General features: G+C 42.5%; 1 protein-coding gene across 14 annotated transcripts in view; it reads right to left on the bottom strand.

Annotated features, from left to right (window-relative positions):
• Positions 1 to 12,900, bottom strand: part of UNC80 (unc-80 homolog, NALCN channel complex subunit) — a 192,723-nt gene that overhangs the window by 80,397 nt on the left and 99,426 nt on the right. For 11 of the 14 annotated variants that reach the window (XR_006284891.1, XM_043525302.1, XM_043525308.1 and 8 more), the window contains exons 25-29: positions 12,619 to 12,752; positions 9,099 to 9,264; positions 5,321 to 5,524; positions 3,595 to 3,695; positions 1,430 to 1,627 (exon numbers count right to left, since the gene is read on the bottom strand). Coding sequence is in view for 13 of the 14 variants with exons in the window: in XM_043525302.1 (XP_043381237.1) it covers positions 1,430 to 1,627; positions 3,595 to 3,695; positions 5,321 to 5,524; positions 9,099 to 9,264; positions 12,619 to 12,752 (803 nt within the window). In the remaining variant the exon portion in view is untranslated. The remainder of the gene's footprint in view (positions 1 to 1,429; positions 1,628 to 3,594; positions 3,696 to 5,320; positions 5,525 to 9,098; positions 9,265 to 12,618; positions 12,753 to 12,900) is intronic. The other 3 variants (XM_043525312.1, XM_043525313.1, XM_037912917.2) reach the window with 1 other exon arrangement.

Genomic DNA, 12,900 nt, shown 5'->3' with positions numbered 1-12,900 from the left:
CTCTGAAAGTGCCCCAGAATACTCTCATAAAAGCGTTACAGTGGTGTGCATGGTAGAACACAAGTGTTTTAATACAGTTCAAAGTCAAGAGTCCACAAATTCCAATCTAAAACCATTCTAGCCAGGGAGTTTGTGACCTACTGCACCAGTACATCAACTGTTTGTTCTCTTCCTCTCAGGGAAACATAAGCAGCAATAGGTACCTGGACACGAATTTACGGCTGCCTGAAAGTCAAACCAAGCTGATCACCATGTAGCCCAGTGACAATGAGAAACCGGATTTACCAGCAAACCTACTGTTGCCAGCCATGATATGTTCAATATCCAGAGCACCACAGTTTCTCCTGTGTATTGTGTGGCTTTAGCTTTTCCTTCTAATGGTGGTAACCTATCAGTTAACACAGGGGTTCTCAACCTGGGGGGTCGTGACCCCCAAGGAGGTCGCAAACAGGTGTCAAGCATTGCAACCATCCTGGGTGTCTCTTATTGCTAAATGAAAGCGTAGTTTCAGCTAGATCCTGGCTAGATGATTGGGAGTTGCCAGAGTGGTCACAGTATGAAAAAGTTTGAGAACCACTGAGCTAACACATAAAAAGAAATGGATTAGATAGAAATAAATGGCATACGGTTTTTTCCTATGTAAAGATCCCCATCTTTGTGTGTGTATGCACAGATGCCTTATTGTCCAGTGACCATTTCTTTATCTCTATTGTTTGATAGCCTTTACTCGTAAGGCATGGGCTATGAAATCGTATAGCTTAACATTTTGCACTGGAATTCAGTGTTTGAGCTGAAATAACACCCAAGAGTGCAGAGTAAGCTCTTTAGCTACTGCTCATTTACTCTGCCAGGTGCTCATCTCAGGACTTTCGGCTGGCAGAGGTGACAGAGGTGACAATTCTAGAGGTTGCTTCCTTTCCTTGGTGCTTAACTGCAGCATTGCAGTGTGTGTCAGGCAATATGAACATATGAACACAGTTTAGTGTTCTGAAGAGCAGCATTTCTGCATTCTTTAATTTGTTTCCTCTCTGCTTTGTTCTGTATCAATATACCCATTAATCCAAGTGGATATCTAATCACCTATTCTGTGACAGGGAAATGTTACGAACTTGCAGAGCAAAAATTTCCACCCACGGGGATGCTGAAATCTTTGCACTGATGAGATGAAGAAGTGAATTTAACAGTGCCAAGGACACAAATACTTCTGCTTCCAATTAAGGGGTATTATTATCACTTGAACATTGGAATGACTCCTACAAGACTCCTATATTACATGTATTCAGAAAATCTGCATCTGGTCTGTTTCAGCTCAGGAATATATTCAGCCAGTTATGGGCCCTGAATGACCCAAGTACTTCAGCATGTCACAAGCTTAGGTACCTTACTGAACTGGGGCTATAGTCTGGGTGGTATTTACTGGCCTTCTCACCTCCTTCTGCTTTTTGCCTCTTGCCACATTGTTCAGCACATTGTTTTCTCGGAGCGAGTCCACAGTGTCGCCATACAGCAGTTTGATGGCTCGGACCAGGCGAGCACAGGAACGGCTGTGGTGGAGGTAGCAGTGCGGGTGGCAGTAATCAATGTGGGTACATATAAAACTCTGCTGGTTGCACAGCAGGATCATGACCTGGAACCCAAAGAGGGGAGCGGTGAGTTACTCAAAATTGAGGAGCACTAGTTTGGTGGAGAGAGAATGCCCAAGATGACCAGCGTTCCCCTCATTTCATGTGAAGACTGTTTTGTCACTGACGCCGGTGAAATAAAAGGGGAGGGCCAGGGTTAGAAACTGTCATATATGTGACCATCATTAAACGCTGGCAGCCCCACCGCAGATTTGAGTCCATTCCTTTCAGGGTGGGGAGCATTAGGGTATCCCCTGTTCCCAAAATAGGAATAAACCCAGCCCCCTAGGTTGACATCTGAGAGAGAACCTCCTAGGGGCTCCTTGCAGCTGCTGCCTCTGAAGGGTAGGAGCAGCTCCTGCGGCACGTGGGCACTGGAGGGAACTTTCAGATCCTGCGCTGTGGGTCAAGACACGCACTAGTGAACCCACTCTTTACCCCAAGTACCTAGCAGTGAAATACCCAAAGCCAACGGGGGGGGGGCACTCACCACACATTTGCCTGCAAGAGGGGAGGTGCTGTGCATTAACAAACCCCCTGCCCAAAAGAAGATAGCTCCAGCACTGCCAACCCCAAACATTCAAAATTCATGAATCAGGCCCCCAGAAATCGTGAGGTGGACTCAAAAATCATGGGTTTTTAAATTATATATATTCTAATTTGCTTTTCAGCTTTTTACCTCACTTATGTTGAAGTCAATAAGGAGCAACTCCACTAAAGTCAGTGTATTTACACCAGTGTAAAACTGGAGTGAGATCGGAATCTCATTGCTTGCTACGGGTCAGAGTCTGTTCCCTTCCTCGTGTTGAGCAGTGACTTACTCCACCAGTTGTGGCATTAAGAATACCAGAATTTTGCCTTACACAAGTTGTAGGGTGAAATGAATACCAACACGGTTGTGTACAGAAAAGGGCTTGAGCCTGGTGTTCCCTTTGAAAAAATTGTTAATGACTGTTAAATAAAGCAGGTTTACTCAGATAGTCTGGGTTTTTTTTTACCCTGGTTTTATTCCACAGAGCAAAAATATCTCCTGCTTATCAGAGATGTTGATCACTGCATGACATTAATTGCAGTACACACTCCTTAAAATTCTCCAGGCCTTCATCTATGTGTACTAAATACCAGACAGGCACAGGCACAGAAATATTTTTAGCTCTCTCCAATCTATGCCTTACATTGATGAGTGTGTCTATCCTCCCATAATGGGAAAATGTGCTACTGCCCTCTACACCTTGGTGGCCAGATACATATGATCAAGTCGTCCACCAGTGACTGCATCCTTTAGTGTCTCATACTAGGAGTCAAACAAATGTACTGATATTTCTAAGGTGGGTGTGATCATAATTGGTACTACAGTAACACCTGTCAGCAAGGATGGACTAGTAGTTAGGGTACCAGTTTAGAATTGGAGAGGCCTGGGTTCAATTTCCTGGGAGACCTTGAGCAAGTCACTTGCGTCTGTCTGAGTCTCAGTTCCTCATCTGCAACATGGGGATAATAGCACTGTTATGTTGTGAGGATAAATACACTGAAGACTGTGAGAAGCTCAGATGCTATGGTCATGGGGGCTATATAACTCAGGTGAATCCTGTCTTCTTTTTAACTGAATTTACAGTTTGCAAAGGTACCCAGATTAGGAACTCTTAGGGTAGAGAGATAGGGCCCAACTGAGATTGCAGCTCCACTGTGTTAAGTGCTGTACACACACATATCAAGGGGTGATCCCAGGCCAAAGAACTTATCATCTTAATAAAGGAGACAGACAAATGGTGGGAGAAACGAAGTATTAGCTCCATTTTACAGATGGGGAGCAGCCACTCTTTAATGGCTGCAGCCTACAGACACTTTAAAGCCCTAATGCTACGCTAACTAAGCATGAATTGTGAACAGTTTACCACTACTGTATCATAATCATTCATTTTGAAACCTGAAAGTGCTAGGTCTGAGAGCATCATGAGGGTCCTGTACTTACATGCAGCCACGACATGTTCCGATGGTAATTCTCCTCCGTGCCTGTGTTACTCAGCACTTCAGGCTCAATGCTGGGCTCACTTGCACTCCAAGGGCTCCCTTCTTCAAAAGAAAAATACCCCAAAATGTGGTAGTTTTTACTGCTACCCTTGTGTTTAAAAGCTAGGGAAAGTACTTGTAAGACAGGCCAGCCTTGCTGAGACCAATCACAGTACACAGAACCTGCTGTATGACATAGACTGCCTTTGGAACCCTCCTCCCTCTTGCCATCAGCTGTACTGGCAATTACAAGCACCATTCTCAGTCACTCTTAATTTGCCAACTAGTCAGTGGTGAACATTGTTCCCATTTTTGGGAGAGGGGAAGGAGTAAAAACAATGGAAACAAATTCCTTGCATCACTAAGATGCTGCAAATTGTCGGTTCAATGATCTGCATTGACTGGGCTCTGTGGTTAAAACCATCAACAAAAATCCAGCCCGAAGTGGAATCAGCCTGCTGCTGTTGCCACCACCAGGTAATGTCACCGTTACATGCCCATGAGAAGACACTAATATAAACGGGGATGAAAGGGGAAAAAAATCCACACTCTGTGCATGCTAATTCTAGAGAACTAGGGCAAGGGAGAGAGCTCTGACTTGTCACTGAACTGATCCCAGTGTTTCTGGCAGCCACTTATTGCTTAGGGGTCTTCCATAATGCCCACGTTTTAGAACAGAAGTTGCTTTTGGAAACATTTTACCATAAATATCATTAGGGGGTAGCTCTGGTTTAACTCAGGTTCGTCCTGTCTTCTTTTTCTTTTTCAAGTGAATTTATGATTTGCAAAGGTATCCAGATTAGGAACTAGCTCTCCTATTTATCCACAAGAGGTACAGCATGGGCAAAGCAGACAGGGTCAGAAGGGCTTCTGAGATTGGGAGATTAGTTCAGCCCACAGGCTTTATCCAATCCTTGACATCTTTGTTGATGTCCCTATCACTTTGTGCCAATTGCAAGGGAGATTTCTTGTGATGTGGAGTCCATTTTGTTTCCATCAAATAAATGTATAAGGACTAATTTTTTGAAGACGGAGGCCATTATATATAAAATAATTTTACATTCTACATATATTAATAGATATCTATTATACTCTCAAATGACATATATGTCTGGAATATTATATGATATAATATAGAATATAAAATGTACACACATATAATATCATACAATATAAAATGTGCATGTATACATATACAATATCTCCTGTCATGGATAATAAAATATCATATATAATGTAATGATATTTTATATATATATTACATATAATGGCATATATATATATATATAATATATGATTTGTAAATATCATATATCTATATGATATAATTTGTGTGTGTGTACCTCCTCCTAAGCACAGCATGAATTTGGCTGCCAGTCTGGTAAATGCCAGTATTTTAAGAGTTCATACACTAACACTGAGATTTAAATTGACAACCTTTGTGTGGAACAGAATTTACATTCCAGTGTGCACCAATGGCAAGATTTGAACTCTGGCCTTCCTGGGTGTTAGCTTATGCAATCCACGAAGAGGAAAAGACAGCTGCTTAATTCAGAGAGATGGAGATTTCTCCTACTCTAATGAATCTTTATATTTATTTATTGTTTCTGGACCTGCTTTAATCATTTCAGAATCTGGATGCTGCCTAATAGCCCCGCTCCCTTTTTAGACCATCTCATCTATGTTACCTATGTCAGTGACAGTGTCCCTGCTGTGGGACAGCTGCAGCTCCTCATTCTCAGACTCTGAGTCCTGCCGTGATAACTTGGTGCTCTTTAGGCTGCCGGCCCGGCGAATGCTGGACAGGGAACCCCCCTTCTTCACCCGGAAACTGCGGGTTCCTTTAATCTGGAGCAAGCGGGAGCCTCCTATCCTGATCTTCCTGCTGGGAACTGTATTAAAAGAATAAAAGAGGACTTTTTTCCCCTTAATTTTCCCCCATTTTAAAAAACTCCTAGCCCACCCTTCCCCCTCCACTCCTTATTGTCAGCCTATATTGCAGCACCTTTACTTCTGTCAAGGAAGATGGGCAAGAGGCTCCCTCCAAAGCCAGCGCCAATGCAGCTCTATCGATCACTCAGTATTGGATTCTTTTTACAGAAATGTACTCAGAATCTTCTTTCCTGGAGACATGTAACATCAGATCTGAGCTCGTTTATACTTGGGATTAACCCTGCTTTGACCACTGATGTCCAGCAAACGGGTAAACTGCACTGGTAGAAACCCCAAGCAAAGACAAGGAACACCACAACTGGCACTGGTAGCGTTAATTCCTGCTTGAAACTCGAGTAGACTCAACTGGTGCCAACTGTGGCTTTCTTTGCTCACCGCTGGACTTTGCACTGGTGCACATACAACAGCTGCTGTCCACCAGTGGTTGAATGCCAAGTGCAGACATGGCTTCTCTGACAAACCTATCCTCCTGCTGATTCAAGGTCTGCAAACCCAGATCTGCCCCTGTAGCAGCATCACCTAGTTCATTCTCACAGCATTTGTGACTGCAGATAGCTAGCCTGATTCGCCAGATTAGTAGCACAGTACATGTTACTTCTTTGAAGTTAGATTTGCATAAATCCCTGTCTTTGCATGATACTCTTCATAATTAGAATGCTTTAAAGGAAAACCAGCATGTAGTTTCTCTCCTGCAGACAAGGCAGCAGCTTTCAGGCACTAAAAATACATCTATTGACACTGTGCGTTTCTGATGAGCACAAACATGAAATGGTTCAATGTTCAAAGCACTGATCATTTGCATTTTATTCTCCTCTTATTTCAAAGGCAAAACAATAGCAGCACATGAGTCCAAATGTTGCAACACTCAGTCATTAAACTGTTGATCTATTCAGAGAAGAACATACAAGATCACCTTTCGGTGCACTGTAGAGACTGGCCTGGTGTACATCTTTTGGTATAAAATAGGTAAGAAAAATATATAAATGTAATTATATTTGGACTTGAAAAATCAGCCTTCTGAGTCTTGAAAATCCCTCTCACTTCCCCAGCTTTATATCCTCCTACCCTCACCCACAAACCCATTTTTGTGGCTAACATCCTATTGACAGAATAGGGCTGGACGGGTCTCCTTTTTGGAGCTAATCAGTGCTGCTCTTTAATCAGCTGGACAGATCACTGTTGAGTGATTTGAGAATCTCCCTCCCAGTGTCTGAACTGAGACTTAACTCACAGCTGGTTAGATTCTGTTCAACCTCAGCACAGCTGGCTAGATTCCCCTGAAATGCACAGCTGTTTTGGCACACCTCTCCACATTTCATGAAGTCTGTAGAAACCTCTTAGCACACAATTAGTACATAAAACTTTCTGGGGGCTACCTGTTAATCTAAATTAGTATATCTATGCTTTGGACCTACCTGTAGCAGGTTAGAGACAGTAAAATCATAGTTTTTGCATAGCTGTTAAGACAAACCTGGGTTGACCATCAAGCAAAGTAATTACCACTCAAGAGGAGATGAAAGGAAAGAAATGGATTAGTACTTGTCAAAGAGATTGGGGTAAAGAGGCCTGTCCTTTTGTCACTGCAGGTGAGAAAAACGTAATTACTGTCACACAACAACAATTTTCAGCTAGACAATTATAGATTCAGAAAGATGCCTTTGCATCTGCTATGTTTTAGCCCAGGTAAATTCCCAGTAGAGTAGGCTGTAGCCAGAGCAAAGAACACTTTAAAAAAATAATATCTTGTATTTGTTTAGCTTATTTCAGAACAAAATATTACAAAGCACTTTGCTAAGGTATAAACTGAAATGCAGCCTCTATATAGGGATCACTTTTCCCATCACTAAAATGCAGCTGCCTCTGGGTGCAACATAGCAGCTTTGTAAAACTTGCACAGCAATACTACACCAAACCTGGGGGCAAGAAGTGAAGAAGGACCCCCATGCTTTACTGAAACTGCAAGGAGAATTTAGTCAAGCAGAATAAGCTGGAACTATTCTTGAGAAAAAAAAGATTTTACATTGTATCCAAAAGTATGCAGCACAGTAACCATGCGGGGGGGGCGCAAACCCAATTCCATGTTGTCACCACCACCATTTCTTGCAACACCTAACGTTTTAAGGAGGCCTCCTATTCATGTACTCTGCCACCTCAACCTTGCTTTCCTCAGAAGATCTGATGGCATCACAGCACAGGGTGGTTGCAGGCAGTTGCTATGGAAGCCTTTTTAAAATTTAAAGTTGTGGCCATCTAATACATAAGGGACTTCTCATCCTGATTTATTTGGCAATGTCAAATTCTGGAGACTTGTGCGTTCCATGGCTGCTACCAAGAGTCAGAAGAAAAGGAAGTGGGTTATATGAGAAATCTTTAAGATGACTCTGCAGTTTGATGGTAGGCTGCCTTCGCTATCAGTAGCTGTCCCATTCCATGTATTTTTTGAAGCAGTTTTACAAGTAATTCTTGGAAACATTTCATATATGAATGTACCTACTTGTGAATGGAATCACAGCTCAACCATGAGCGTGAATGCAATACGGGCCTGATCCAAAGCCCTTCATAGTCAAGGGAAATCTCATGGTTGACTTCAAAGGCAAGCTACAACTGTGGATACCCTTCGATGATCTGCATTGTTTAGCACACAAGTATAGTTCTTCACAAGATCACAAACCATAAATCCCATCCCTTTAAAAAAAATTGTTACAGAAAGTCTATGTCTTTACATGTCTGTTATGAAAGAGATTTTAAACAGTGTGCCTTGCAAATGTTCTACACTAAAACACACAAACTCGACTGTCATTTACAGGTAACTGTCCAGAGCATTCAGTCTCGAATAGCAAATGTCAAGTAACTACTGACTGCATATTGTATTGCAACACTTGTACCATCATATAGTATGGGGATTTTGCATGAGATGGTTTTAAAATGGAAAACATTCTGCTGCCTTCACCAAACACAGTGAGCTTGAGCTTTGCTTGTACAGTACGCAATATGCTGGTAATATTAACCTGCTAGCCATCAAGAGCCACATAGGTAGGTGTTTTTCATGTGGTAGTAAAGAACCAAAAGAGGTCAGGGGTTAAACCAATAATTCTGTTAAATGCCATGACCTCTGAACACAGGTAGGGATTTTTACATAAGGATCCCATCTTTTGGCCCATGTGTGGTTTTTATCCCACATTGAAGAATAGTATAAGAAAATACAAAAATCAGATCAAACACTGTTACTTCTAACTAAGCATTGCACCAAAAGGTACTACTGAATTTACATCATTTGCTTTTCAGAACCACTGTTTGGTTCTGCTAATATCATTACCGGGATGACTTAAAAATCTTTGTTTTTCACACATAACATATGCAACATGGCAGTCTAAAGGTAGCTCAAAAATTATTCATGCCATGTGGCTCTATGGCTTCCTGCTTTTTAACACAGCCTATGGAAATGAAGAGACATAAAATACAGCATCACATAACAAGCCCTGACAACATGAAAGCTTCACTCTACTGACAAACCTTTCTTCTCTTCGCAGCCAGTGTCAGATTTGAGCGTGTGGCTGCTGCTGTGCAGGGAGTCTTTTGAATCTTCATTTTCATCCAGAATCCCAGCAAAGCTGATCTTCCTCTCATACCTGTGCCTGTCCAGCTCAGGGTCCAGACGCAACCTGCAGCTCTCCAGGTCCTGTCGCATCATGTGGACCACAGAAACATGTGAATAGCATAAGCTCTTATACTTTTCTCCAGCAACAAAGAATTACCATTATAGCAAGACCTGCCCTCAAATGGAAATCCTACTTCTACCATCTGGAACTAAATTTCCAGTTAACCTAATCCCTTCATAGCTAACCTACACTGACACATTTTCAAATCCTGACTGAATTTGGATCTCAGCTACTGTATACTCAATGCAAGGGGATATTGTTCTGCTGGAAGATATTAATAGCTGCCATCAACTGGGCCTCTGATCTATAGACGATCACAGATCTGGTTAAAGACGATGGGTATGCTAATCACCCTTCTTTCAGGCTAAATGGATAGAGCAATATAATGCCCCTGTATGTACTGATATTTGGAACCACCAGGAGGGTACTGCCTGAGCCACTAGGCTGCATGAACTGTGTGGTCAGGGGGATTTCCCTGGGACTGGTGACAAACACAGCGGGGATAGGGGATTGCTTGCAGCTGGCTATGTGTGCATGTGTATGTGCGCACGCATGCGTCAGAGGCAGAAAAACAAAGAAAACGCCAGCAGACAGCAAGAGAAGCAGTCGTGAGCATGGCCCTCAAAGAGAGTAGAGAGACAGAGCTCCTTGGGCACAGAATTGACTAGAGAGGCAGACCTGTAAATAGCGAGCAAGGAAACTGCCTGCTGTTTGTTTCTGCTGCTTTCAAGAAAACAGGACTGTGTGTTCTTTCTTGGTAAACAAACAGGACATCACCTGACTCGGATCATCCATTTCTCCTCCTGGCAGAAACAGCCCTGCAATGCCCTGCACACTGATGAACCATTTGATCCAAAGGGGCAACATTACAATTATACCAGTATTCAGATATACACATCCATTTCCCTTAGCAGAGACTGAAAAAAAGGCACGTTAAACACATAGGGTTCTGTTTTCAAAATGGCTGGTGAGAAGCACATACGGTGAGTGCAGTTAAAAAGCCCCACTCGTTTATAATTTTATACACAACATCCACTTGGTGACACTGATATCTTGGAGACTGTTCCTCATGAAAACCACTAGGGTATAGAAATGTAAAATGGCAGAGCTATTTGTCAGGCTTAACAAAGGAAGAGGTGTTATAGTAAATGAGGGGTAATCAATTATTTTTTGTCAAGATCCAAATTTCTTGGCCAAGGTATAGTCAAGGTCCAGACTCCGGAGAAAATAATACAAAAACAATAACAATAATGATAATAAGTAAATAAAAAGATTTTTGGGTCTGTTCAAAAGCATCTGGTGGTCCGGATTTGGCACACGGTCTGCCTACAGACCACCCCTGCAGTAAACTGTCTTAAAACAATCAAAAAAGTTAATCATGAGGAAATATCAGTTTGTTATCTCACACTCAGGAGATTTCGTCCATGGCTGTACACCTGTAACTCCTACTGAAGTTACTGGGAGTTAATAGGAGTGTGTGACGTTCTGTTACATTAAAAGCTGCTTTGAAAAAAGTGAATTTTCCCAAACACAAAAACAAACACACAAACGTACAAAAGAGTAGAAACATTCCAGACTTAGTGGTGCCGAACATGTGTAATTGCTTTGCATGAGAGAAATTAGACCAGTTACAGCCCTTAGAACACTTGTAGAACACTTTGCAGCCCCTCAGAAAACCACCTAAATGGTCCAACAGGTGATATAATAAGTGATAAGAACAGATGACTTTTTCACTTGCTTAACAATCAGTTTAAGGCTGGATTTTCAAAGGAGCATCTGGGGAGTTGGACACCTCAGTTCACTGGGAATTGGGCACATCAACTCCATTAGGCAGCGCTGAAAATCCCAGTTTAACTGGTTTAATCTGAACAAATGTGGATGCAGACTAGCTGAAAGGGTTCAATTCATCTTTCATTGACCCCCCCAGTGTACCTTTGGCTTTATGAAAACTCCCACAACATACTGCTTGTGGTAGATGACACAGGAACTGTGAGAGAGGCATTCAGATCACATTGCAACTGAAATGGTTTTGGAATACAAGGCAAAACTTAAAGCAAATCAGCCCATAGGCGCCGACTTCCCCTCTGCCCAGTGGGTGCCTGACTCCCCCACCCCTTCTCTTCCCACCCAGCCCCACCCTGCCCCTTCCCCGCATCTTCTCCGCCTCCTCCCCAGAGCGTGCTGCGTCCCTTCCGGAAAGTCCTAAGTGGCGCCAAACAGCTGTTAGGCAGCGGGCAGGTGGGAAAGGGAGGAGCAGGGACGCGCCGTGCTCAGGCGGGGGAGAAGGAGGTGAGGAGTGGGGAGGTTGGCTGCCGGAGCGTGTGGAGTGAACTGTTGGTGGGTAAACTGGCTCATCATTATTGGTTCAGATACAAACGGTTTAGTTCTCTAGTCCTCTAGTCTAGACAAGGCCCCACTGACATGTGTGGAATCTGCAAATGCTTAGAACATCTCGGAATCAACCACTCATTTAGGGAACGTTTTCACTGCAGACATAACTCAGGCTCTTATCCAGGTTTATGTCTGTAAAAAGTTGCTCTACTAGCAACTTGGCTTTATCAGCAACAACATCAAAAAGGAACCAAATCTTCATACGCCCAATTCTCTTCAAAAGCACAAGCAAGCCAGAAAGTTTTCTTTGTGCAAAGAAACCCCCATTAACCCATTTCTAACTCAAAACATAACACTCAGTTCACCTTATTTCCTGAATGTTAGGGGCCATAATTGTTCAGCACTTGTATAAGATTCAAACTGTCAGGCTAATGCTATTATTTCTGATAGACTCTTACATAGTGAGACTAAGTTTTCTTCCAGCTTCACACTATAAAACAAGTCCTCCTCTTCTTCTCCCATAGCAGGGTTTGAAAACTTCTTAATCGGCAGCATTTCTGTGTGGCTCAAAGACACAGATCCCTACAGATCCTAATTACCCAGGATGTTCTTACTTTCAACATATCTGTTTTAGTAAGATGCATTTCCACCTCTAAGACCCTGTAGTTTTGTAACACTGTTTTATAACGCTGCCATTTATTACATAGTGAAAATGTCAACAAAGAGCCATGCTGATTTCCTCCTTTTGGCTGATTCACTCCATTGGAGGTCTGTAAAATATTTTAGCAACCAACTTCAAACTCTAACTGCTGTGATGCCACATCATGGCAGCCTGTCAGGTATATTGCCATTAGTGACATACTGAGATTTGGGTCTAAGACTCTCATTAACATTAATGGAAATGGTGTGTCTTAATCGTTCAGCCTTCTGTGGAAACTTCACCGCAATTAAATCCCTGCCACCAATCTATCCTTTTCAACAGGTGTATGAGGAAAATAACCTCATGGGAACTTCTTCATCTCTAATTCCTCTGGCTCACTTACCAGGAGAGGCTCAGTACGTGGCCTGGGCATATAGGGAAAGGTCTCTCGAAGAAAGGTGGTGATCTCCAAGAGAAGCTGGCATGCTGCCATCTTCAGGGCAAAAGGACAACCACATTTGGTAGGGTTCACAGTGCCTGGAAATGAGATTTGCTTGGTAAGAGAAAACATGATACAAAATTTGGAACCAAGAATTGATGGACACACATGGTGCACAATGCAAGGTGCATATGAAAAGTGTTATGATTAAATTCTAGACTCCTATATTACTTTTCTAATATTAAA

This window comes from Chelonia mydas, chromosome 11 (assembly GCF_015237465.2).
Source record: "Chelonia mydas isolate rCheMyd1 chromosome 11, rCheMyd1.pri.v2, whole genome shotgun sequence".
NCBI lineage: Eukaryota > Metazoa > Chordata > Testudines > Cheloniidae > Chelonia > Chelonia mydas.
Note: the sequence above shows the minus strand (reverse complement) of the source record. Positions and strands in the feature narration are given on the sequence as shown.